Source organism: Ovis aries, chromosome 8 (genome assembly GCF_016772045.2).
Source record: "Ovis aries strain OAR_USU_Benz2616 breed Rambouillet chromosome 8, ARS-UI_Ramb_v3.0, whole genome shotgun sequence".
NCBI classification, from domain to species: Eukaryota; Metazoa; Chordata; class Mammalia; order Artiodactyla; family Bovidae; genus Ovis; species Ovis aries.
In genome coordinates, this window is record NC_056061.1 from 58,227,072 (window position 1) to 58,254,139 (window position 27,068).

The 27,068-nt window shown below is 40.0% G+C and overlaps 1 protein-coding gene and 1 pseudogene across 3 annotated transcripts in view; one reads left to right on the forward strand and one right to left on the reverse strand.

The window, feature by feature from the left end:
• Window positions 1–1,823: 1,823 nt before the first annotated feature.
• On the forward strand, window positions 1,824–2,344 carry LOC114116148 (splicing regulator RBM11-like; annotated as a pseudogene).
• A 4,629-nt stretch (window positions 2,345–6,973) lies between these two features.
• The window catches only part of SLC18B1 (solute carrier family 18 member B1), a 34,975-nt gene continuing 14,880 nt past the window's right edge, over window positions 6,974–27,068 (reverse strand). For 2 of the 3 annotated variants that reach the window (XM_004011341.5, XM_060419282.1), the window contains exons 6-14: window positions 24,814–24,970; window positions 18,397–18,533; window positions 14,226–14,327; window positions 12,817–12,908; window positions 11,245–11,340; window positions 9,507–9,581; window positions 8,098–8,191; window positions 7,951–8,003; window positions 6,974–7,720 (exon numbers count right to left, since the gene is read on the reverse strand). In XM_004011341.5, coding sequence (XP_004011390.2) covers window positions 7,654–7,720; window positions 7,951–8,003; window positions 8,098–8,191; window positions 9,507–9,581; window positions 11,245–11,340; window positions 12,817–12,908; window positions 14,226–14,327; window positions 18,397–18,533; window positions 24,814–24,970 — 873 coding nt within the window. In that variant the 3' untranslated portion in view covers window positions 6,974–7,653. The remainder of the gene's footprint in view (window positions 7,721–7,950; window positions 8,004–8,097; window positions 8,192–9,506; window positions 9,582–11,244; window positions 11,341–12,816; window positions 12,909–14,225; window positions 14,328–18,396; window positions 18,534–24,813; window positions 24,971–27,068) is intronic. The other variant, XM_060419283.1, reaches the window with a different exon arrangement.

Here is a 27,068-nt window from a genome sequence, read left to right on the forward strand (position 1 = left end):
GGCATATTGGGTGCAACATTTTAACAGCATCATCTTTTAGGAATTGAAATAGCCCAGCTGGAATCCCGTCACCGCCACTAGCTTTGTTCATGGTAATGCTTCTTAAGGCTCACTTAAGTCCGCACTTCAGGATGTCTGGGTCTAGGTGAGTGACCATGCCATTGGCTATCTGGGTCATTAAGACCTTTTTTTGTATTTGAAAGGGTACATAGGATATAAAAATAAAACTGAAATTGCAGGTACTTACATGGGGGGAAAAATGAAAAGATAGGTTAAAAATAGAATAGCATCAAGCAGTGGTACATTTACTGTTTTGTTGAGCAATATGAGGGCACCACAATAATTCGCCAATAATTTACCTTGTTCTTCATGGGCAAGGATGTGTAAAAGCATGTTTGTTGCCTGAGGTAATTGCTTACAAGTTTGGTCTACGTGAAATCCTCCACCCACCCCTGGCTGGATCCTATCTGCTTTCTTCTTTCCATGACCTGTAGCTCCTTCAGTCACCTCTGAGTTTCTGTTTTGGTTTACTTTCTGTATAGAGAGTAGGTGACCAGGGGCACCTTAGGCACCAGGAAAAGGAGTATGTATATTATTCTAGTATGCCAACTCTGATTAGTGGGTTTTTCTTTCAAACAGTCATAGAGGCCAGATGGAACTATAGGGTTGGCCAAAAAGTTCATTTGAAATGAAAAAGTTCATTTTTCCATAAGATGTTACTGAAAACCCAAGTAAATTTTTTGGTCACCTCAATACATGATTTCTATTGAACAATGACAAAATATCGAGGAGAAGTAATAGAACAATAGAAGCTGGGCACTTCCTAGCCTTCAAGGCCTAACTAAAGTTGACTCTTACATTTATTCCATATTCTTTCTCTCTAGCATATTTTTCTTCTATTGTAAAACATATCCACTCTTGGACTTCCCTCCAGGTAGAGATAACTAAATTCTGCATGGTCTTGCATCTAATTACTATTTGCTTAGATGGCATGAATTTTTTCCCACTGTATTGATGAGTGTCACGATCATATTGGATAATAGTTAAAGTATGGACCCTGAAGACAAAATTCCTGGGTTTGAACCACTCCTTGTGTGTATGGCCATGAGCCAGTTACACATCCTCTCCTTACATTTCTCTCAGCTGGAAAGTGTTGATAAGTGGGCTGAATAGCTTTTGCTGTTATTATTATCTCACACTCAAAAGGTGGAGGCCCTTTGGTGAGGGTAATGCCCACTACAGCTTTGACACAGGTCTTTAAATCTCCCAGGTGAGATGCCTACCTGTTCTTGGCCACTAATTTGCTAAAAGAATGTCAATTAATTCACTTCTGTATTTTCTCATTTCCACAAAATCATTCATGTTTCCTGTCTTCTAACGTCAGCCTGACCTGAATGGCTTCTCTTGGAATTATTAACTTACAGTCCATTTCTATGAGCTCATCTGGATGGTTTTTCCCCTAGCAGTCCCACAGATTTGCTTTCTGATCAATAACTTCCTATTTCATGCATCACTCTATTATTTTATTTTATCTTGTTTAAACCTATTTATTTAAACATACACACACAAAAAAAACTTACTGAGAAACTGGGTTAGTCATACATTACTGTTGGGAAGATTGTGAAATGGTACAACTGCTCTGGAAAACCGCTTGGGGGTTGCTTTAAAAACTAGTCACAGCTCCACCCCTCCTGAGTGACAGTCATACTTGGAAGGAGGGCGAGGTCACAGTACCTCCCACAGCCTCTGGTTCCCTGTGCTAGAAGAGGTCAGGCAAATGTTTGTGGAGGATTTAGAGGTCTCAGTGAGGGAGGAACTTCCTTATGAGCAGCATCTTCTATTTCTTGTAAGCTGGGCCATTCACCAAAGTGACTAAATTCAAAGACAGAGAAGAAAAGCTGAAGTCTGTGTTTGTCTGCTTTGACCCACTCAGAATCCAAATCTTAGGCTTTGCTAAGTGAAATTTGTTTATATGGAAGATCAATTAATATGTTGAATCTGTTTGGGAGTTCTTGCTCCTCTGAGTCCTGAGAACAAATCAAGATAAATTCACCAGGTACAGGAATGAAAAAGTGTGAGGAGATCTTTCTTTCTTGTGCAGTTATTTTTTTTTTCCAATTAACAATGTGTTTGACCTCAAGCATATTTTTTTCTTTCAGAGAGTTTACAGTGGCATGTATGTAATTAAATTTTGCAACTTCCTTACTACCAGATGGCAGTGGTACGTAATGCACATCCTTGTCCTCATACTGTTTGTGTTCCAGATCTGCAGGTTGGACCCAGCTCTTAGGAATGGACCCACTGACAACCAGGTAACTCTGATGGTCATCAGATACATGAATAAAAGAGGCAACAGCAAACCAGCAATAGCAATAGAAAACAACAGAGGAAATGAATATAACCATTCATTTCACTTACATTCTTAAAGGTTTGAATGAAAAGTATTAATATGATGTTTGCAAACATTTAGTAAACAGAAATCTCAATTAAATAGAGTTGGAAGTTCAGAGGGGAAGCTCTCATACCCTGCAAGGATAGCAGAGCCCAATGGGGAAAAGAAAAATTCATCTTCTTTCCTGGCAAGGACTCTGCCAATGAAATCCCAAGGCCTGTTTGTTTACCAGAGCCCTTCCAACTTCCTTTTTCGCTTTATAAAAGTGTTCTCCTTCCCTTGCTGTGTGGGGACTTGTGCATGGCTCACCATGGCTATGAACCCCGAATTGCAGTTCTCTGTTGATTCCAAATAAACCCATATTTTTGGAAGAAATATCTGGCCATCTATTTGTTTCAGGTCAACATGTTCAAACAAAATATTTACCTACACTGGCTTTAATTCTCTTAAAAGGAAAAAAAAAAGCTCTTTTCAAATTCTGATTTGAAACTGATTTTATGCCAACAAGAAACTGAAATCAGCCAACAACTGATTTCATGGCTGTAATTTTTGAAACATATAACAACGTGACTTAACTGATTTGGTATTCAAACTTACCTTGAATGATGAAAACTTAAAAATGATAATAATGTACTGCTTTTTGCATTTGTTGTGCTACTGTTGATCATGATCAGTAAGAAATACATTCCAGATTATTTTGGTACTGCTGATGCAATTGCACTAAACTATAAACCACAAGCTATTACTGAACATCATGTTTCTTAGATTGTCACCTATAAATAAACTGGGATTCAAAGTGGATCTGTCGATTTTCTGAAATAAAGTCAACTTAGAAAACGCACAACATGGAAGTTGCCAGTTAAGTTTTATTTTGGGCAAAATGAGGACTGCAGCCTGGGAGACTGCACTTCAGAGAGCTCTGAGAAACTGCTTCAAAGAGACAGATGGAGGAAGGTCAGTACATACATGATTTTGGTGAAGGGGGAAATACATGCAATCAAACACATGTTTTTCCAGAAGTTTTCTGCTAGTCAGGAGGAACAGTTTCCACCATGAAGGATTTTAGTGCTTTTCTAGATATGAGGAGATACAAGAGTTGGCCTCATAAAATAGGCTCCTGAAAATGTCTAACGATGTGAAGACCTGTCCTGCCAGTTTTTTTCCCCCTGAGCACAGAGTGCCTCACTTTTGCTCTCCACACTGAACTCCTTTCAGAGGGTGTTGAAACTCAGTAGAGGTGACAGCAAATAATTTAATCTTCATAGAGATAGAGGGTAAGTACCCATGGCAAATGCCAATTTGTAGTTGACGGAAAACAGTGCAAATATTTTAAGAGTTGCAAGTTGTTCTTAATGGAAAACTGAATATGTGAAGTTTTGTTTCACTTGTTAATACTTCAGATAGCATTTTACTTTTTCTAAGTATGCTGTTTCAGAGTTTTACTCTCCTGCATGTTTATTTCATAAATTGAAGACATGTGAGACTGATACCAAAGGAAAAAAAAATCATAACTAGTCTTTAGATCATTCCCTTTGGCAATGATTGTATATAAATAAAAGATACCAGCTCTTTACTTCTCACTTATTAATTGTATTTAATGAAAATCAGTTGGCAGTGCAGTATTTGTTACCCACCTCTCTTGCCAGCTAGATATGAGAAGGTATGTTTAACATATTTAAATCTGGATAACTTAACAAGCAAGTAAATAGAATATTTCATTGATGTATAACATTTAATATTTATTATCCAAATCTAATTTCCTATATAAAACATATGGGTTATATAGGGGGAAAACTAATCATGCAATTACATTACAACTCAACAGTTGTATTCCCGGGCATTTATCCCAAAGAAGACATTTTCACACAAAAACTTGTACATGAATGTTAATAGCAGCTTTGTTTTACCTGAAAACTGAAAACAACCCAAATGCCCTTCAATGGATGAACAACCCAGCTGTATGCCCATATCACGTGATACTACTCAGTGAGAAATGACCTACTGACACGCGCCACAATGCGGATGGGTTTCAAGAATCTTATGCCGAAAGAAATAAGGCGATCCCAGAAGATAACATACTACGTGATTTTATTTATACAGCATTCTTGAAATGACAAAATTACAGAAATGGAGAACAGATTCGTGATTGCCAGAGATTAAGGAAGGAGTAGGTGTGAAAGAAAAGTGGCAGCCTGGGCAATCTGAAGACTGGGAATCTTTATCTTGACTCTACCAATGTAACCTGGTTTATAATATTGTACTGTGTTACAAGCTGTTACCATTGTGGGAACCTGGATAAAGAATAAGATGATCTCTGGGTATTATTTCTTATAACTACAGGTGAATCAACAATTATCACAAATTTTTTTAAGTTTAATTTCTAAAAATCTGTAATTTTTATTTATTTGTCGTTTATTTTTTCTTTGGATTAGTCTATGTCATATTTGTATAGGGTGCAATGTGATCTTAACATAAAAGATATTTTTTACTTATATTCTACATTCAGCCTCATTTTAAAAAAAAAAGGAGTTATTTTAAACTGGGTACTTTTGTTACATGTTGTTACATTTAGAAGACCACAACTCAGTCGATAAATCATCTGCCTCAATGCAGGAGACCTGGGTTCGATTCCTGGGTGGGGAAGATCCCCTGGAGAAGGAAATGGCAACTCACTCCAGTATTCTTGCCTGGAGAATTCCCTGGACAGAGGAGCCCGGCAGACTACAGCCCATGGGGTCGCAATAAACACAACGATTCCCCTTGATAGTTTTGACCTACTTCTTGGTTTCATTGTTAAAAGTTCTGCTATCATTTCTCATACGTCTAACCTTTCTGTCATTTATTTTAATATTTCAAAATCATAACATGAGGAAAGTGCAAAGTTGGTTTGGTACAAAGTGGCTTTAAATACTCCAATACCCACAGCACGTATGGACAGCGGTGTTTTGGGAGAGGGAACAAAAACTTCTCTCGCCAGACAGCCTGGAATCTTTGCGCTGACTTTGAACTTCTCTCCAACAGTCAGCAGCGCGCGAAGGGTAATAGGCCGACAGTCCTGAGTGACGTCTGGACGCCAGGTCGGGGCGGTGCAAGCTGCGCGCCACTGCCCTGCTTTGAGCTGCTGACGGGTCCCGGCGGTGCTTTAATAGCGGTCCTACGTGGCAGAATTGGGAACTGCAGGCACTCGGCGGCATCCTGGACCCCTGCGCGGAGGAGCGGCAGCCCCGTATTTTCCTCTAGCCTTCGCCCAAGGAAGAAAAGCACTGGAATGGAGCCAGGATGCTCCGGGCCTGGCCCTTTCCGCTCTGCACACGCGTGCAGCAGCCCGGGGTCACAGTCCTAGTGCCGCTCCAGCAAGCGGGGGAGGAGTGATAAGCCATTTGTGCTTGGCTTGGCACGCCCTGGACCACCCTTTGGAGTTCTCAGCGTTACGGGGCTTGGAGGAAGGAGGGGAATGAAGAGTTCATTGGGCTTGGGAATCTTCAGTTTGGGGAATTAATGCCAAGCAGCTTCCGAAATGGTCCTTAGGTCCAGTTTCTGTCCGTATTATCCAGTCTGGGTGTTGTGATCTTTTTTTTTTTTTTTCCCCTTCTAGTGGTGTGAAAGGGCAAGTTTAGTTTGCTTCTTCAGGACCTGCTTTGCTCCCATTCTTCCCCATTTTACTAAGAGGCATCGCAGCCCGCCCATACCCTCAAGCCGGATCCTAGGAGTCGTCCTGAATTTCCCTCTCCTCTCTCCGTATCAACAAGCCCTGTTGCTTCCACTTCCAAACAGGTCCTTTTCTCTCCACTTCATTAATGACTTTCTCAAAGCTTCCAAAGATCTCCCTCTGCCCCTAGTATGCAAACACAATGAGCTTCCTGAAGTATGAATCAAATTCTGTCATCCTCCATTCAAAAGCCACCCCCTCCCCACCTCTCCAAATTCCTCTGTTTACTGGTCTCCAGCCTTGTGGACCACCGCCGCCTTCTCTTTGACCATGTCAAGCCTGTTTGTACAAACTGAGGAGGGCTTTTCCCTGTCAATGGCAGCCTCACTGTCATCCTTCAGATCTCAGTTCAAAAGCCCCTCCACAGAGAGGCCTTATCTAAAGGAGGATCCTCACACCTAATCAACTCCAGCCAATTACTCTTTCATATCACCGGGTTTTTTCTGTCATAGGTAGAGATTCTGGTATTTATTGTTTATCCCTTTCACTGGAATATTAGTTCCATAAAGGCTAGACTGTTTATCTTGATCACAGCCAACTTTGTAATACCAAGTACAATGTCTGCTTAGAGAAGGCATTCAATATGTTTGAATTACTAAATAGATGAAAAACCATTTAGTCTACTAAAAAATTGGGGATGGTGGTAAATGTGGCTACTACACTATGAAAATGGATCAGGAGGTATGAGAGTTGCACAGCAGAGATTCCCTCAAAACAACAACATGGATTTTACATGAAGTCAGAGGAACCCCTTCCCTAACACAGAACAAGTATTCCTGTGGACTCACCTGCTCTGGAAATGGGATACATCTATTGGAAATATTTGATTTTTTTAATGTTAGAACTAAAACAGAGACATTAAGAGAAATGAATAACATTAAACCAAGCATTATTTATAAATCAAGATACTAATTCACAGTATGTTACAAAATTGGAAGTGCTAAGTGATATTATTCTTGTATCTTTCACATAAACAAAATTTTTAGAAGAGCTGATGGCCATGATATACAATAGAGTTTTTATACCATAGGCTGGAAATTGCTTTTTGAACAAAAACAAACAAATAAAAACTCAGGACACAGAGAAAGCAACTATTTTAAAAACTGATTTCACAGTAATTATTCTACATATTTTGAGTTATCTTTACATTACTTATAGGCATGTCAAATAAATTCATTTCTTTTCCTGTTAATAAAAAAGGTACATTCACAGAATCAGTGCACTCAATAAAAAGTAAACAGATGAAACAGGATACCTAGAGTCAACAACATCTTCAAGGCCAAGTCTAGCCACTCAAAACCACAAACTTCTGTTCATTTTCAACGACTCTTCTCATATTTAAGATTTCAAATATGACTGGTTCAGTAGGCCAGTTCTTCAGGACGACAGGATGTGTAGCCCAACACAGGATTACCCAAAACTACGTTAACATTTCCAGGATGCTGGTGTGAAGTCCACGGAGTTTTGTGCATAAAAATTAAGAAAGTCCAACACTGATGTTCAAGGCCAGGAGCATCCATCTTCCAGTCCTGTACTGGTTGAAATCCTAAGGCTACCTTTCATCAGACAGGAGAGCAGTCCGTTCCTCCTCTGTGCCAAGGATATTTTGAAGTTCAGATCTATATTGAAGGAAAAAAGAAGCCAACCTCAATATTTCTCACCTTAAAAAAAAAACAACTCAGTACCTACATCACTACCCAACTATTTCCATATATGTGTCTATCAAGTGATGAGGCACAGAGTGCCCAGAGATCTTCAGACTGGAAGAATGGGTGTAAAATACTGTTTGTTTTCCACTCCCACAAGCCAAATTTTACAGGGAGGAAAAGAGCTCCAGAGCTGACCATACCTCCTCCTTCTCCTCGAGTGCTCCAACAGATAAAACAAGCCCATCACTAGTCCCTTTAACACAATGAAAGATATGGTTAACATCAATTATTCAAGTCATGTTTCTCCATAAACATAAGAAAAATGAAAGGAAAAGACTAATACTCACGCTTGTCAGAGCCCAGAGACCCTGTAGAGCAGCTGCCCACTCGAAACCAATTTTCTCATAGAGAAATCCCCCCAGCGTTGGTCCTACAAAAGCACTAACAATGGAAAGAAGAAAGAGGATTAAATAGAGCCAAAAAAAGTTACTTCTTATGGGCTACGTGACCTCTTCAATTCATTATATTGAAACTACGCGTGTGTGCATGCTAAGTTGCTCAGTCCTGCCCGACTCTTTGTGACCCCATGGACTGTAGCCTGTCAGGCTCCTCTGTCCATGGGACTCTCCGGACAAGAATACTGGAGTGGGTCGCCATGTCCTCCTCCAGGGGATCTTCCCAACCCAGGGACCAAACCCTTGTCTTTCCTGCTTTGTAGGCAGATCCTTTACTACTAGTGTCGCCTGGAAAACCCTGAACAGGGCATTAGGTGTAAGAAAATAGAAAGTCAAAGTCGCTCAGACGTGTCTGACTGTTTTCAACCCCATGGACTGTATAGTTCATGGAATTCTCTAGGCCAGAATACTGGAGTGGGTAGCCTTTCCCTTCTCCAGGGTATTTTCCCAACCCAGGGACTGAACCCAGGTCTCCCACATTGCCGGCAGATTCTTTACCAGCTGAGCCACAAGGAAAGTAAGAAAATAATTCTACCTGAAAAGGATGATATTTGAAATGTTTAAACAATCCTAAAATTATGACTGCTTCTGAAAAGTTGGTGCCTTATATGAGAATTTTAAAAGGATGGCATGCATTCAAAAGAGTCTTTATTATATTCTCTCCAGGTATTTGTATTTAAAATAACTCAGTACATACTGACTGATGATAGCTACACAGCTAGCATATAATTCTCTCTCTGGTATAGTACAGAGTGGGCTTCCCTGGTGACTCAAAGGAAAAGAATCTGCCTGCCAATGCAGAAGACGCAGGAGATGTGAGTTTGATCCCTGGGTCGGGAAGATCCCCTGGAGGAGGGCATAGCAACCCACTCCAGTACTCTTGCCTGGGAAATCCCATGGACAGAGGAGCCTGACAGGCTATAGTCCATGGGGTTGCAAAGAGTCAGACACGACTTAGCAACTGAACAACAACCTAGTACAGAGTAAAAATTAGATACAAAAATGAATGAATGAATGAATACATCTTTAAACCTGAGACATGCTCCTGTTAAAAGAACTTTAAAATATCACTTACATAAGACAAAGTATATAAGATCATTGCGGTCACCTTGTTAAAACTGTTGGTATAACCACTGATCTTGAAGTCAGATAGCATGGGTCAAAACTGCAGCATTGCCCTAAGAGAATTATGCAGCTTCTTGCAGTTCATCTGATCTCTGAGTGTCCGAATTTCTCCATCGGTAAAATGGGAATAGTAGTCTCCAACTTACAAGTGTGAATTAAATTCCAAAGCTACTCACCCAACTGACCACATTGCACCAAAGAGACCTGACACAAGTCCCAGGGTACTTAATCCTTCTTCAAATCCATTTTCACTGCAAAAAGAAACAAGAGTGTATTCATGGTTAAAAGGGAAACTTACATGAAACAAAGGAATAGCGTATGGTAGATGAACTAAACCAAACCAGGGATAATCTGGACAAACTCAACAGCAAGAACACTCCATTTCTAAAATAAAAAGTTAACCTAATTTGAAGATATTCTCCTAGTTATGGTTACTGCAGGGTTTTCTAGAAATGCTTCTACTGTATATATAGGATATAATATTAAGAATCATGACCCACTTACATTACATGTTTATTAAAGTATACAATTAAGAAATCTTAAAATGAAACGAACGTGTAAAGAGAACAATGGGCAACTTTCAGAAAGTACAGAAGCAGCTCCTTATTCCTATGAGCATTGTTGAATTGGCACATCAGAACCAACAGTTATTTTCCTGCTCAAGTTCACTTTGTGTTCTTCACCATCACATCTACTAAAGACTGACCGCCAAGTGACAAATGCCTGGTGTGGTACAGTACTTCATAATAAAAAAATATATTTGGTCTTCTTCCCCATTCCTGGCACAGAGCTAAAATTTGTGGAATTTCCTAAAAGATGAAAGCCATTTTTAAAAAAGTGTCTTTTGTTGTATTAATGAGATGATTTTGGGACCAGCACCCACATTGCATGGAGAATCAATATGGATTAGAGGGTTGGAACTTTCAGCCCCACAAATCCCTTCCCCATAGGGATGAGAATGGGGCTGGAGATTAAATCAATTGCCAATTGGTCAATGATTTAATCAGCCATGCTTATGTAATGAAGCTTTCATAAATATCCAAAGGGACTGAGTTCAGAAGGCTCCCAGCTTGGGAAGCCAGAATGCTTCCACGTGCCACAGTGCTGGGCCCAGACAGAGGCTCCATTGCATGGGACCTCACTGCCCTTTGTATCTTGTCATCTGACTGTTGACGAGTGAACTGGTTTCCTAAGATCTATGAGCTACTCTAGTAAATTAATCAAATCCAAGTCATGGGAACTGCTGATTTACAGCCAGTGGGTCAGAAGCACAGGTAACAATTTACACTTGAAATTAGCTTTTGAAGCAGAGAGAGCCCTTAACCTGTGGGATCTGCTGCTATCTCCAGCTAAATAGTTTCAGAATTAACTGAATTGCAGGACACCCACCTGGTTTCAGAGAAGTGCTTGGTGGTGTGAGGGAAGGAAACACACAGGCTGGAATTGGTGCTAAAATCATTTTACCTGGTGACTCTGTGTCCTTGTATGGACCTCCACTGTGAGAGGGAAATGATGCTGAGGTCTTTCCACTGTGCTTTGGCTTTATTTTAAAATTTATTGAAGTGTGATTGATTTACAATGTTGTATTAATTCCTATTGTACAGCAAAGGGCTTCAGTTATGCATATACATATATATGCTTTGACTTTTTAAAAGTATATCTGTACCAAGGTGTAAACCGAGCCAAGCTCCTATCCACAACCCATTTTACCTATCACTGTATTAACATTACTCTATATAATCATTTATATTATTGTACAGTTGCTTATAATATTATAACAATATTGTGTGACATGAAATCATGAAGATTTAGTAGTGTAAAAAAATATCCAACATCCTACAAAATTGAGAAATTCAAGAAAGCTTGTGATGTTTACTGTTAATTACAACAGTTCAAGCAATGGAAGTAACTTACTGTGCGCAACTGAGAATCTCTGGGAAAGTTGGAATCAAGCCAATTCCAGCAGAGATACCATTTATGACTAATATCAGCACCAACAACCAGAGTTGACTGCAAAAAAGTTTTAGAGAAAAAAAAAATTAACATTGAAAGAGACAACAAAGCTTCATGCCAAAAAGGGCAGGCAGGATCTTGGCAGAAGTTCCTTTCACAGATTACAAGACTAGTCTGATTCTTATTCCCATCTGATCTTTACATTTTGATGGAAAAAAAATCCATTCATTCTGCTGTCCCAAGGTCTTTGGCCACACATGTCACATGCCTGGAGTCAACTTGCCTTATCACCGTAGAAAATCCTTTCAAAGTTGATTAAAATGTCAATGTTAACGTCACTCCTTCAAGCACTTAGTTTTAAAACTCCATCGACTGAAAAAGGGCACAGAAGGGATGTGGTAAAGGAAGTGACAGGAACCTGCTATTCCTTCCATGCCAGGCCCTACATCAGTTACTTCATATCCACTGCTCTTTTGAATCCTTGCAGCAACCCTGCCATGTGAGTCTGTTAAAACAATCAAAGAAGACAATCTAGGTGATAGAAGCGAACTTTACTTAACACTTCATGAGGTGTATGGTCTCCTTTCAGAGGACTGCAAAATGGGATGGAAGGCAGGAAGCTTTTACAGTGTAAAGAGTAAAGAACAAGGAAGAGAAAATCAGAAAATATCTGATTGCCCAGGGCCACACAGCCTATCTTGTCTGGGGTGAGAAAGCCAGAGCTGGGTTGGCGATTTGGGGGTGACTGGCTGACTGGACATACTGCTTTCTGGTCAGGAGGAGCATGTACAGGGACATGAAAGTTTTCTAAGCTTTGGTTTGCTGATATGGCACCCTGGGCTGGAGTGACTCCATCCTGAGCCTAGAAAGTTATTCCAGTGGTACTATTATCACCTGTTTTGTGTGTGTGTGTGTGTGTGGATAAGAAAACCTAGGCTCTTGGAAGTTAAATGAGTTACCCAAGTTCACACACCAAAGAAGGCAGAAAGTCCAAATACAAACCCAAACATGAAGGACTCTGAAATCCTTGCTTTTTTCCATGTCATGTTTTGTCCCATAGGTACCTAAAAAGCTCTAAGTAGCTCACTTTATTTTAGCAAAGAAATTATAATAAACAAGCTTTAGTAAGCAGCTACCACATACTAAGGATGACACAGAAACAAAAAAAATTTAGTTCCTACCTCAAGGAGCAAGAAGTAGTGAAAAAAAAAAAGTGTATTCTACAAACAATCAGCTAAAGGTAGATAACAAATGCTATTTTTAAAATAAAGTACAAATTGCAATTGAAACACAAAGGAAAAATAAGCGTTTTTCTCATTTGATATAGATTTTATGCATTGATGTTCCCTTAAACCATTGCTAGCATACAGTAAATACTGTCAGTAAAACAAATATTTCAATATAGTCCTAAATCTGATAATTATTTAAATAATAAGATTCAAAGATACTAAGCGTATCAGTGTTACACCAAAATTTTTAAAAATAATTCTTAATAATATTTGGCTGAAATTTTGCAAGAAGAAAAAAAATTACCTCTTAATGTGCAAGAATGGGGCAGGTCCTAAGAGCATGTAGCAACCTGCTAAGGTCAAGTTTCCAAAAACCAGAAGCCATTTCCTTAGGTGCTGAGAAAGAAAGTCCAAAGAGACTTAGAGGTTAAAACCTCCCATAATCCAAGAATATAAAGAAATCGTCAAGGAATACAAATCATGATATTTAAAAAAAATCAATACATTGAAGAAAACAAAATTTTACATGTAAGAGAAAACAGGGTAGATGGTAAACACAAAAGCAAGTGTAATCAGTATACCTCAAGACAGGGTATGAGCAAAGGACAAGATCCCTTGGAATGGGAGTATATTGTGGATTTTTGCAAATGATGCACTGTTTCAAATATAATAATTTTAAAGAAGCAGTCACCACAAGAAACAGCCAAGTAGATGCATTATCTAGAAAAATTCACATTTTAAAAAGTAGCAAATAAAATGTTTTCTTATAAACTACTGAAAAGCAGGCTAAACATTACAAGGGTATGACATCCGTTCAGTTATATAAACGGCTACATCTTAAAACTAAGCTCCAAACACTTTAAGACACTTGCCTTTTGTCACCTGGATTACCAAGTAATCTCCACATAATCAGTCTTCATAAATATATACCCACGTGCAACAAAGAGGGGAAACATGAAAATAAGCACTAGTATCATAGAAGCCTGAGACTTGGTGAATAGTACTAAGCTCTCTATACTAGTCATCTAGACTGAATCATTTAAACCTAGTTAAAGGAGAATAGAAAAAATTTTCTTTCAGGGTGGCTCTGGGATAATAATGTATATTGTCATGACCAGTCCTTTCACTCCCGTAGAAAAACTACATTTTATTCTTTCAAGTTGGTCAAGTCATAAGTACCTTTGAGCTCTGTCCTGATTATTAAGGTCAATCCATTTTTTTTCATCAAGAGAATTTTTTCCTTTAGAAAATCTAATTCAGGAGTTTTTCAACAGTTTTGGCATAAGCTTCCACTTTTCCCAGCTGAAGCAATTAAAAAGTGAATCTGCTCAGGGTGATGACAAGTTGGAACATACTGAGACCTCACACTGAAACCTCTCCATCAGCTCAAAAAAAAAAAAAAAAAAAAGAATATTTAAGAATTTAAATGTTCTCACTGCTCCCCCTCCCCTACAAAGATAACTGTGGGGATGGATATATTAACTAACTAGATGGAGTGAATCCTTTCACAAAGTGTAGAGATACCAAATCACCATGATGTATACTTCAAATATCTTAAAGTTTTATTTGTCAACTATACTTCAATAAAGATAACATTTTAAAAAATTTGAATATGTTCATTCTAATCAGTAGCCCTGCAGAACTCCAGAAGTACAGTTGGACAACCACCAGGCATACAAAAGTCATTCTTAAATATCAATGAAGTGTACATACTGGCATTTTATCACTGAGTAGGCCCACCAGTGGTGAAGAAATGGCATAGGATAATGCCAAACCCAGGAATACCAGTCCCACATATCCAGCTGGTAAATTAAACTGTAAAAGAAATCCCATGTTAAAGTTACATGGTTAAGTCATTAAAAAAAAAAAAAATCTATCTTTTCCTTCTGCATCTCTTCAGCTCTTATCACTTGCCAAGAGGCTACGACTAACATTTAGCATCCTTCGTGATTTTTGTCTTACGCTTGTAAACGGATTGTTTTTTCATTATGGGAGAAGAAACCTAACCAGAGGTCAGAAATACAGGATGTTTCTGCTTTGTTAGCATTTGATAGTAAATATTGTATAATTATCCTTCTATGAACCACAGCATTTTTACATGTCAACCTGTGCTTTGCAAACATTAGTATACACAAAAAATTACCTGGAGAACTTGTTATAAGAGGTTTGTGAACCCCAGGCCAAGAATTTCTAATTCAAAAAGTCTGGGAAGAGGCCTGAGAATCTGCATGTCAAACAACAATCCCAGGTATGCTGTCTGTCCACAGACTAAAGTGCATTGCTGTAAAAAGCACTGACGATAATATCTACTCTATCCATCTCAAAGGGATATTAATATCTAATTAAAGAATTAGATGGTATGACACTTTGGCTTTTATAATAGTAAGCTACCTCATAACTCTGTTACTGTTACCAACATGATATAAATGCCTTTATTGGTTATCTGAGTCATTCTCATTTGCCTTAATTTCCTTCAGTTCAGTTCAGTTCAGTTCAGTCGCTCAATCGTGTCCAGCTCTCTGAGACACCATGAATTGCAGCATGCCAGGTCTCCCTGTCCGTTACTAACTCCCGGAGTTCACTCAAACTCACGTCCGTCGATTCGGTGATGCCATCCAGCCATCTCATCCTCTGTTGTCCCCTTCTCCTCCTGCCCCCAATCCCTCCCAGCATCAGAGTCCTTTCCAATGAGTCAACATTTCCCATGAGGTGGCCAAAGTATTGGAGTTTCAGCTTTAATATCATTCCTTCCAAAGAACACCTAGGGCTAATCTCCTTTAGAGTGGACTGGTTGGATCTCCTTGCAGTCCAAGGGACTCTCAAGAGTCTTCTTTAACACCACAGTTCAAAAGCATCAATTCTTCAGTGCTCAGGAAATGGCAACCCACTCCAGTGTTCTTGCCTGGAGAATCCCAGGGACGGGGGAGCCTGGTGGGCTGCCGTCTCTGGGGTCGCACAGAGTCGGACACGACTGAAGTGACTTAGCAGCAGCAGCAGCAGCTTTCTTCACAGTCCAACTCTCACATCCATACATGACCACTGGAAAATCCATAGCCTTGACTAGATGGACCTTTGTTGGCAAAGTGATGTCTCTGCTTTTGAATATGCTATCTAGGTTGGTCATAACTTTCATTCCAAGGAGTAAGCGTCTTTTAATTCCATGGCTGCAGTCACCATCTGCAGTGATTTTGGAGCCCCCCAAAATAAAGTCTGACACTGTTTCCACTGTTTCCCATCTATTTCCCATGAAATAGATGGGATTTCCCATGGGACCAGATGCCATGATCTTTGTTTTCTGAATGTTGAGCTTTAAGCCAACTTTTTCACTCTCCTCTTTCACTTTCACCAAGAGGCTTTTTAGTTCCTCTTTGCTTTCTGTCATAAGGGTGGTGTGATCTGCATATCTGAGGTTATTGAGATTTCTCCCGGCAATCTTGATTCCAGCTTGTGTTTCTTCCAGTACAGCGTTTCTCATGATGTACTCTGCATAGAAGTTAAATAAGCAGGGTGACAATACACAGACTTGACGTACTCCTTTTCCTATTTGGAACCAGTCTGTTGTTCCATGTCCAGTTCTAACTGTTGCTTCCTGACCTGCAAATAGGTTTCTCAAGAGGCAGGTCAGGTGGTCTGGTAAGCCCATCTCTTTCAGAATTTTCCACAGTTTATTTTGATCCACACAGTCAAAGGCTTTGGCATAGGCAATAAAGCAGAAATAGATGTTTTTCTGGAACTCTCTTGCTTTTTCCATGATCCATTGGATATTGGTAACTTGATCTCTGGTTCCTCTGCCTTTTCTAAAACCAGCTTGAACATCTGGAAGTTCATGGTTCACGTATTGCTGAAGCCTGGCTTGGAGAATTTTGAGCATTACTTTACTAGCATGTGAGATAAGTGTGATTGTGGGGTAGTTTGAGAATTCTTTGGCATTGCCTTTCTTTGGGATTGGAATGAAAACTGACTTTTTCCAGTCCTGTGGCCACTGCTGAGTTTTCCAAATTTGCTGGCATATTGAGTGCAGCATTTTCACAGCATCATCTTTCAAGGTTTGAAATAGCTCAACTGGAATTCCATCACCTCCACTAGCTTTGTTTGTAGTGATGCTTTCTAAGGCCCACTTGACTTCGCATTCCAGGATGTCTGGCTCTAGGTGAGTGATCACACCATCGTGATTGTCTTGGTCGTGAAGATCTTTTTTGTACAGTTCTTCTGTGTATTCTTGCCACCTCTTCTTAATATCTTCTGCTTCTGTTAGGTTCATAACATTTCTGTCCTTTATCAAGCCCATCTTTGCATGAAAAGTTCCCTTGGTATCTCTAATTTTCTTGAAGAGATCTCTAGTCTTTCCCATTCTGTTCTTTCCCTCTATTTCTTTGCACTGATCGCCGAGGAAGGCTTTCTTATCTCTTCTTGCTCTTCTTTGGAACTCTGCTTTAAGATGCTTATATCTTTCCTTTTCGCCTTTGCTTTCCACTTCTCTTCTTTTCACAGCTATTTGTAAGGCCTCCCCAGACAGCCATTTTGGTTTTTTGCATTTCTTTTCCATGGGGATGGTCTTGATCCCTGTCTCCTGTACAATGTCAGGAACCTCTGTCCATAGTAACTAGTCTTTAATTAAGCACATGGGATCTACTTAGGTCAGTATATGTTTTAACAATTTTTATGACATAATTCAAACTAAAAATTAGCCCTTTAAAGACAGTAGCAAGATATAAAAGTCAGAAATATCCTCTTCTGATTTTAAAATGGGGTGGACCCCTTCCTTCCCTAAAAGACTGGTCGACCAATGACGGGACAGTAACAAGTCAATTCAAACAACAGATAAGGCAGAAAAAGGGCAACAGGAAAAAAAACAGGGAAGACAGAAAACCAGGGAAGTACATTTCTAAAGATTTTTATAAGTTAGACATGAGCAACCTGGGTTTATGAAAGATTGTTACAATTTTTTTCAAGATTTGGACAGAGTTCTTAAAAGGAAGAAAAATGACTCTTAAGCAGACTCATTGTTGATAATGTGAATGGAATGTGTCATTGAAAACACAAGATATTTTTCTTATGCATTACCTCATAGATGCTCACTGCTTAATTGTGATATTATATTATTTTCCAAAACTTGGGCCTGACAGTAAAATTACAGTCCCCAAGTTTACCTGTAGAATACCCCCAAACTGTCGAGTGACTTGAAGGGGTTGTGTTTCTGATAATGGTGCTTTCTTCATTCTGGGGCCTCAAAGTGAACATGAGCTGCAGCTAGTAGATTTCTGTCTTTATAAACACAGATTAACTCTCTAGTATAATTAACTATCAGACTCAGTAATATACTCTATTGCATTATTTCTTAACAATCTTTTTTCAAAAATATCAAAGAACAAATTGCTATGACATCCAACTTTAAAATTCAGTCATTTTCAGCATTAAAAAAAATAGAGACTCCTGGTTCCTTTCTCCCATTTCAGATCAGTACAGTTCATAGTCTTTCACATATATGCAATAGACTAAAAGTAAATGGATCCAGAGGGGATCTGTTAGAAAAGAAGGACACCTCACATTAAATGAGCCACTCAGAACCTCAAATGCCTCAATGGAATTAAAACAGAGGAAAGTATCCTTGTTAAGTAGTCAGGATGCTGCCCAAGCCAGATCTATGATGACTAGAGCAAGGCCTAGGAGAAAGAGACCAGATGAAAGGCATCTTTCATTTACACAAATCAGACCCCTAATTATAGGGACATCACAGAGGGAAGGTACAGGCTCTCTTGATGTATAGATTTCATTCTGCCTCCTCCTTGCAGCCACACCCAGAACATTCTAGCAAGCAGGGCCTGAGAACAAGCAATTATGTGCACCTACCACAATGGGGAGTTTTCATCACCAGGCTACTCACCTTCTCCAAAACAAAGAGGGACAGTGTAGGCTCAAGGAAGCCAAAACAGGAGCTGAATGAGGTGATGACAAAGGATAAAAAGGCAACCTTGGGTAAAGTGATGAGTTTCCAGAATGAGTGTTTCCCTTTATCAGATTCTTTGGGGTAAAAATTTAAAAAGAAATTAGAGTAATTAACACTGATGAACTTAATCTTTCAGTCTATTTTCAAAAGTAAAATTGGTAACGCCATCTTTATCCAGTAATCAAAACAACCATGCCTCTGAGTTTGCCTAAAATTGCACATTATCAACATTTGCATATAAGTTATTCAAACCTAGAGGCCATTTCCAGGTAGTTAAGAAATAATTTCTCAGATTCAAAAAAAAAAAAAAAATCAACTGGAATCAGAGTATGAGGAGAAGTGGTCTTGGTTATAGGTCATCGTCTGGAAGGCTTTCCCCAGATGGGAGAGAGAGCACATGAAGTTGCCCTTGGTGGTAGGAAAAACCAGACGCTTTATCAGGCAACAATGTGTGTGTGCTGAGGAGGAATCTGAGTCAATCAAAGAACACAAGACTATTTTTTTCTGCTTACAGAAAAACACTGGATTGAAAGGGATGTTAGTGAATCACGAGTACATTCAATTTGGCATCAAGGTCAGCTGAGAGCCAACCTCGTGTCAGTTGCTCAGTCATGTCCAACTCTTTGCAACCCCACAGACTGTAGCCCGCCAGGCTCCTGTGTCCATGGGATTCTCCAGACAAAAATACTGGAGTGGCTTGCCATTCCCTTCTCCAGAGGATCTTCTCAACCCAAGGATCGAACCCTGGTCTTCTGCATTGCAAGTAGATTCTTTACCGTTTGAGCTACAGGAAAGTCCTTTGAGCTATAGGGAAGCACCAACCTCAGGTGCTGCCATTTCCCCAGCAGCAACACAACTTCTCATTGTCCCAAGCATCAAGCATGGTTGTTCCCAAGCCTCCAATCATATCCTATAACTCCCTTCTTTTTCCCCTGCCAATTGTTCAATCTCTAGCCACTTTGTAAAGCCTCGTTCTGGTCCTAAGCATCCTGCAAATTTTACTTCCATTACCATGTAATCGAGCAACCTAAACTGCATTTCATCTTACATGGTTTATTGTTGGGTGACTTTCCTATCTTCCAACTAATGTGCTCAACAAAATCTTTGCTGAGTCCGATATCATGCCAAATCACTGGGCACACAAAGCCAAAGAAGACAAACTCAGATCCTGACCTCACAGAGAAGTTACCAAAAGGTGTGGTGAGAGCCAGGATGGAGCTAGGAGGGTAGCAATTGGAGCATATGAGAGGGTTGCCTAAAAGAGAGGGAAAGCTGTTTAGGAGAGAATTTATGAAAGTAGTAATATCTAAATTACTGTCTAAAGGATGAGCTTGAGATGAGCAAGCAAAGAAGGAGGAAAGAATAACCCAGGCATATTATCCAGGAATGGCTCATTGTGAGACTCGAAAGCAAGGGGAAAGTATTCTGTTTGAGGAAATGAAGGAGCAAAAATAAAGAAGGAGGGTGGACATTGGAGTGTCGGGAGGAGAGATCATACCGCAGAAGGATGTAGTGATAAGATGATGCAGGGTTTTGTAAAGCAGGCTAAGAAGCCCAGGAAATCACTAGAGGTTTCAAACAAGAATCAGACTTGCAGTTCAAAGAGCTACATCTGTGGTCTCCTGGGAAATAGAGACAGGAGGCGAGTTAGGAGACTGTGCAGTGAGCTAGGCCACGAAGCTCTGAGGGCCAGAGCAGCACTGAGCTATCCTCATTTCAACAGAACTCAGTATGTAATAAATTCTTGGTAAATAATGATTCGGTAGGAAGCAAAGAACAAAAGAAGCATCAAGTGTGGTCCAGCTATATTTGTCAGGATAAGAGGGATAAGGGCTAATTTCTTAATTATTAGCCAAATAGTCAATGATGAACCAAATGCGAACCCAACCTGTTTCGCTACTGATTTGACTTAGAAAAGGGCTAAGCCCACCATGTGGCTCAGTGAGGCAGGCCAGCAGGGAGACTTGACTGGTTATGGATTTTGGATTGTGTAGTACCAATGTTTAAAATAACAATGATAAAGGATCAACTTTAATCAATTACATTTATTGTGTATATAGAAGTATTATGGGTCTATAGCATAAGACAAAGTATTATGAAATAAATAGTCCCTTTCTCTGCATGCAAAGTGGGAAAGGGGATTATCACCATAAGAACATACAGGAATGTCCATGAAAATGAACACATCATGAGTTTAGCTAAGCTGTTGAAGAAGCCCAAGTAATGAAAACTTAGGGTGATACCTGTTTCTAGAGACACACAGCAGAATCACCCAGGGAGCTTTTCCAACCTCCTTAAGCAATCTCTCTGCTTCCTCCAATTCTGATACATTCTTCTTGGAGGACATGATTCCATGGTTGACAATGCCTGCCACAGGAAGCTGCTCTGAGAGGTAAGGAAGCGGAGAGGCCTTCAGGTGTGGAGGGACAGGAAGGACGCGGAGCACTGAGGCACTCCTGCCTCAGCATTTAGATCACTGATTGAGAGGGCTCAGGGAAACTTTCCAGAAGAGGTCATACAATTAAGTTTTGAAGGATGAGTCGGAGTCAGATAGAGTGGAAGTGGGAGGCAGTCCAGCTCATATGACTTGCCTGAGAAACCTCTAACAACAGCTTCTAGTGGCTTTCAAGGTAAAGCTCACAATTCATGGATTCAGGCATTTTTCTTAAGAGGACTGTCATCCCTACAGGAGGCTTCCTCAGTGGTTCAGTGGTTAAAAAAAAAAAAAAAATCCACTGGCAACACAGGAGATGCAGGAGATGTGGGTTCGATCCCTGGGTGGGGCAGATCCCCTGGAGGAGAGCATGACAACCCACTCCAGTATTCCTGCCTGGAGTATCCCATGGACAGGGGAGCCTGGCAGGCTACTATCCACAGGGTCTCAAAGAGTGAGACATGACTAAAGGGACTGAGCACCACACACAGGCATCCCCAAAGGGGTGGAAGGAGGGAGTGGTGGGGGGAGGGAGACTTGAGAGGAAGGAGATATGTGCATACTAATGACTAATTCACATTTTTGTATGGCAGAAATCTGCACAACATACTAAAACAATTATCCTCCAGTTAAAAACATAAATTTTAAAAAGTTTATAAAAAGAGGATTGTCATGTACATGACTGTGTTTTAAAAATATTTCTTTAGGGACTTCCCTGGCAGTCCAATGGTTAAGATTCTGCATTGCACAGCATGGGGCATGGGTTCATCCCTGGTCCCCTGGTCAGGGAACTAAGATCTCACACACCAAACAGCATGGCTGGGGTGGGGGGGGGGGGGGGGGGGGGGGGGGTGGGCGACACAGGATTTTTCTTTAGCACAATACAGAAGAGGAGACTTGGCAAGCAGATATAAAGGATAAGAGACAGCAAGGGGCTGAAATTGACTCTTAGTAACCCAAATCCACAGTGTTTATGGGTTTAAAAGGAAAAAAACGAGTGGAGTAGAACTTACAGAATACAAAATTCTGCCAATATCATCAAAATAAAAGGAAATTTAACTTTCCAGCCTTACCTATAAGCTTTCCTAAAACAGTAATTTTTAAAGGTACTCTTTAATCGGAACACCTAAATCTATATTTATAGCTTTAACATTATAAATTGTGAGATTAAAAAATATATATATCAGTTTTCCCCATTCCATCTAAATACAAGATCCTTACTTAGATAAACAGAAAGCTTGCCAAACCATTTTGTTCATAAAAACATAGTGGGCCTTAGGAAGCAAAACAAAGCATAGTGGGCCAAACAAAAGCTAGTGGAGGCGATACAATTCCAGCTGAGCTGTTTTAAACTGTAAAAGATGATGTTGTGAAAATGCTGCACTCAATATGCCAGCAAATTTGGAAAACTCAGCAGTGGCCACAGGACTGGAAAAGGTCAGTTTTCATTCCAATCCCAAAGAAAGGCAATGCCAAAGAATGTTCAAACTACTTCACAATTGCACTCATCTTACACACTAGCAAAGTATTGCTCAAAATTCTCCAAGCCAGGCTTCAATAGTATGTGAACTGAGAAATTCCAGATGTTCAAGCTGAACTTAGAAAAAGGCAGAGGAACCAGAGATCAAATGGTCAACATCTGTTGGATCATAGAAAAAGCAAGAGAATTCCAGAAAAAACATCTGCTTTTGCTTCACTGACTACACTAAAGCATTTAACTGTGTAGATCACAACAAACTGTGGAAAATTCTTAAAGAGAAGGGAATACCAGACCACTTTACTTGCCTCCTGAGAAATCTGTATGCAGATCAAGAAGCAACAGTTAGAACCAGACATGGAAAAACTGATTGGTTCCAAACTGGGAAAGAAGTACATCAAGGTTGTATATTGTCACCCTGCTTATTTAACTTATATGCAGAGTAATGTCAGGCTGGATGAAGTACAAGCTAGAATCAAGGTTGCATGAGAAATATCAATAACCTCAGATACACAGATGACACCACCCTAATGGCAGAAACTGAAGAGAAAATAAAGAGCCTCTTGAAAGTGAAAGAGGAGAGTTGAGAAAGCTGGCTTAAAATTTAACATTCAAAAAACGAAGATCATGGCATCTTATCCCATCACTTCATGGCAAATGGATGGGCAAACAATGGAAACAGTGACAGATTTTATTTTTTTAGGCTCCAAAGCCACTGCAGATGGTGACTGCGGCCATGAAATTAAAAGATGCTTGCTCCTTGGAAGAAAAGCTATGACCAACCTAGATAGTGTATTAAAAAGCAGATGCATTATTTTACTGACAAAGGTCCATATAGTCAAAGCTATGGTTTTCCCAGTAGTCATGTATGGATGTGAGAGCTAGACCATAAAGAAGGCTGAACAATGAAAAATTGATGCTTTCGAGCTGTAGTGTTGGAGAAGACTCTTGAGAGTCCCCTGGACTGCAAGGAGATCAAACCAGTCAATCTTAAAGGAAATCTATCCTAAATATTCATTCAAAGGACTGTTGTTGAAGCTGAAGCTCCAATTCTTTGGCCACCTGATTTGAAGAGCTGACTCATTTGAAAAGACTCTTATGCTGGGAAAGACTGAAGGCAGGAGGAGAAGGGGTCGACAGAGGATGAGATGATTGGATGGCATTGCTGACTCAATAGACAAGAGTTTGAGCAAGCTCCAGGAGATAGCCTGACATGCTGCAGTCCATGGGATTGCAAAAAGTCAGATATGACTGAGCAAATGAACAACAACTAGAGCTTTAAGTTAAAGATGCAGGAAAAGTTTAATTGAGGAATAACAGGAACAAAGAGAAGTAAGTACCAAGTAACTAGGCTGACAGTGATTCGAGGGGCTTCAAAAGATACCATGTTGTGGGAGTGAGGGGCAGAGATGAGGAGAGCAGGCCAGGACTCAAAGAATTACTGATGCTGGGGCAAGTCCAGCGCTTAATCACCGAAGTTCTAAATGCCACATTCCACAATTAACTAGTAGGCCATCTTTTTCCCCTACATGATGTTATTGATAAAGAGTAAACAGAACTCTTTCCCCTACTGCAAGAGAATCTGACCTGGTGTCAGTCTCTTAGTTAATAGCCAAGTGTTCACCTGTGAACCCAACAGAAGGCCAGTCTGGGATGCCTGACTACAGAAACAACCATCAATATGCACAGAAAGACGACAGGCTCTCCTCCGGCTCTCCAGCTAACTTGGTGGTTGTGTCGCAGCAAGAATCTGATAATGGTAAAATGCCAACTCCCATTACTCAGCAATCTGGCTTATAATGAAAGTCATCCCTGACTGGTAAATTTCATCTGTACAGAAGGAACTATAAACTAACCATCAATACTCGATGCTTTGTGCCTCCCTGAGCTTGGGGACTCTTGTACCCAGAATGTGCCTCATGGAGACCCTGGCAGCTGTGCCTATGGCGTTGTTATGGGATAGGTTGACTCCTATGGAGCATGAAGCTTCAGAGCCAAGATGATTCCCATTACTGCCTGATGTGGCCCAGAGTCCTCACACTTGAGCTGTGCTGCACACACAGCTACAAGAAACCTGCGGAAGGAAGGTCTAACTTTGTCCTCCTGTCACAGTGCCTTGTAATGGAAACATTCTTTACATTAAAAGATGTAAAGAATCTTTAATTTAGAATTCAGGAAGACATCTGGTGGGCATTGCATATGTTTTATGATAAGAAATTTAATATTTGCTAGTTCTATAAGTCAGAAAGAATTTCTGACAATTTATATAAACTAATTGCCTATCGTAACATTTCTGAAAAGAGAATTGATTCTTTCGCATACACTACAGATCTATTAGTGGTTATATAAAATGAAAGAGTGTATATGTTAGATTGGTCTCCTACAAAGGCATAAAAATACTTAAATTTAAGATTCTTAAAATGAACAATAAATGAGGTCTTACCATAATTGGGTAAAATATACATGTTGAGGGGAACCATCAGCAGAACTATGCATCCCAGAAAAATGAAAGGCACCTCATAGCCAAAGGACTGATACAAAAAGCCACCCAAAGGAGGCCCCAGCACTAGTCCCAGTCCAGAGAAAGTCTCAAGACTTCCCTAAAAATGGGAAAACAAAAGAAATTGAGTTAATATGTTTCATTTGAAAAATGAACAAAGCTTTAATGGAAAGTTCTGAAAAAAATTCTATCCACTTTACAATTTATACACACACCACCCACACACATCCAAGACAGACCAAAAATTTAAACATGCACATTGAAATGATAAAAGTACTAGAAAAAGAAAATGTAGAGTTTTTTCCTAATCCTTACAGTGAAGCAAATTTTCTAATTATGGCATAAAACCTCAGAAGACACAAAAGAAGACTGATAACTCTGGTTACATGAAAATATGAAAAACTATGGACAGCAAAAAAAAAAAAAGACAAACGAAGAATGGGGAAAAAGTACTGACAAAAGACTAATTTCCCAAAAGTACCATGACAGCAACTATTAATGAATGAGACAAATCAGCAGTACTGTGGAAAATAGGCAAATGTTATAGTCTGTTCACACATAAAATGAAAACAACTCACGCTAATGTGAACTGACCAGCTCTAACTTGCAGGGCAGCAAAGCCCTACTCCAAACATGTTCAGCCACAAAACCTTGTTTTACAGAGCATGTCAACCAACTAGCATCTTTCTGAACCCCTTCTGAAAAATATACTTTTTGGAAATGGAAATAGTATATCTGTTACAGTGGCCAGCATGGCATGACAAATTGCTTAGAACCTAAAGTGAATTTATCCAGATATACAATACATATACAGATATGTGTACTTACATTAACTGTATAAATATATATGGGTATATACTTAATAAAAGTGTGGATATTTATATTTATACAGCAAATAGTTTACCTGATGGTCAAAACTTTCAAACTGTAGTATTAATATGGGTAAATGAGGGAACATGGTACTGAGCTGATTAGATCTGAGGTCTCTGAAAGTGAAAGAAAGAAAGAAGAGAAAGTGAAAGAAAGAAAGAAAAGAAAGTGAAAGAAAGAAAGAAAAGAAAGTGAAAGAAAGAAAGAAAAGAAAGTGAAGTCACTCAGTCGTGTCCGACTCTTTGCGACATCATGGACTGTAGCTTACCAGGCTTCTCCGTCCATGGGATTGTCCAGGCAAGAATACTGGAGTGGGTTACCATTTCCTTCTCCAGGGGATCTTCCCAACCCAGGGATCGAACCCAGGTCTCCTGCATTGGAGGAAGACGCTTTAACCTCTGAGCCACCAGGGAAGCTGAGGGTGGTGCCTATTTTCATATACAAACCAGGAGTCCTTCAGGAATGCCTGGGTCCAGAGGAGAGAATGCAGCCGCTAAAAGCTGGGACAAGAATCTGCTATGTCACTAATACTCCATGTCAAGGCATCTGGGCAATATATGAGAATGTTTGTCAATATGATGCTACCAGGCTCTGGATTTTTATGGTAAAGTAAGTTGGAGAAGACTCTTGAGAGTCCTTTGGACTGCAAGGAGATCCAACCAGTCCATCATAAAGGAGATCAGTCCTGAGTGTTCATTGGAAGGACTGATGCTGAGGCTGAAACTCACGTGAAGAGTTGACTCATTGGAAAAGACCCTGATGCTGGGAGGGATTGGGGGCAGGAGGAGAAGGGGACGACAGAGGATGAGATGGCTGGATGGCATCACTGACTCGATGCACATGAGTTTGGGTGAACTCCAGGAGTTGGTGATGGACAGGGAGGCCTGGCATGCTGCAATTCATGGGGTCGCAAACAGTCGGACAGGACTGAGCAACTGAACTGAACTGAACTGAAGTCCGTCCTCAGACCCACTGCACAGAAGCACATAAGGAATTCAAGACAATCTCTAAGATCCTTTCCATGACTCTGGGAAAAGTGGAAGCAGGACTGTAGTATAAATCTGCTTCAGGCAGCCCAGCCACAATCTAGGCTAGAGAGAGATAGCAAACATTACTAAGGAGGTTTTTTTTTTTAAGAGGTTAAAAAAGAGTATTTAGTTTTGCCCATTTAGGGGCTTGTAAGCCCAGGAAAAGCACCTAAGTAAGACTAAGGGTACATTTATTGACAGCCTGCTGCTGAAAGTAGAAACTGTTACAACCTCACCAGAGCCATGACAGGCTCAGAGAGGTGCACTAGGCCAAAAATAATCCCTGAGTCATGCTTCCGG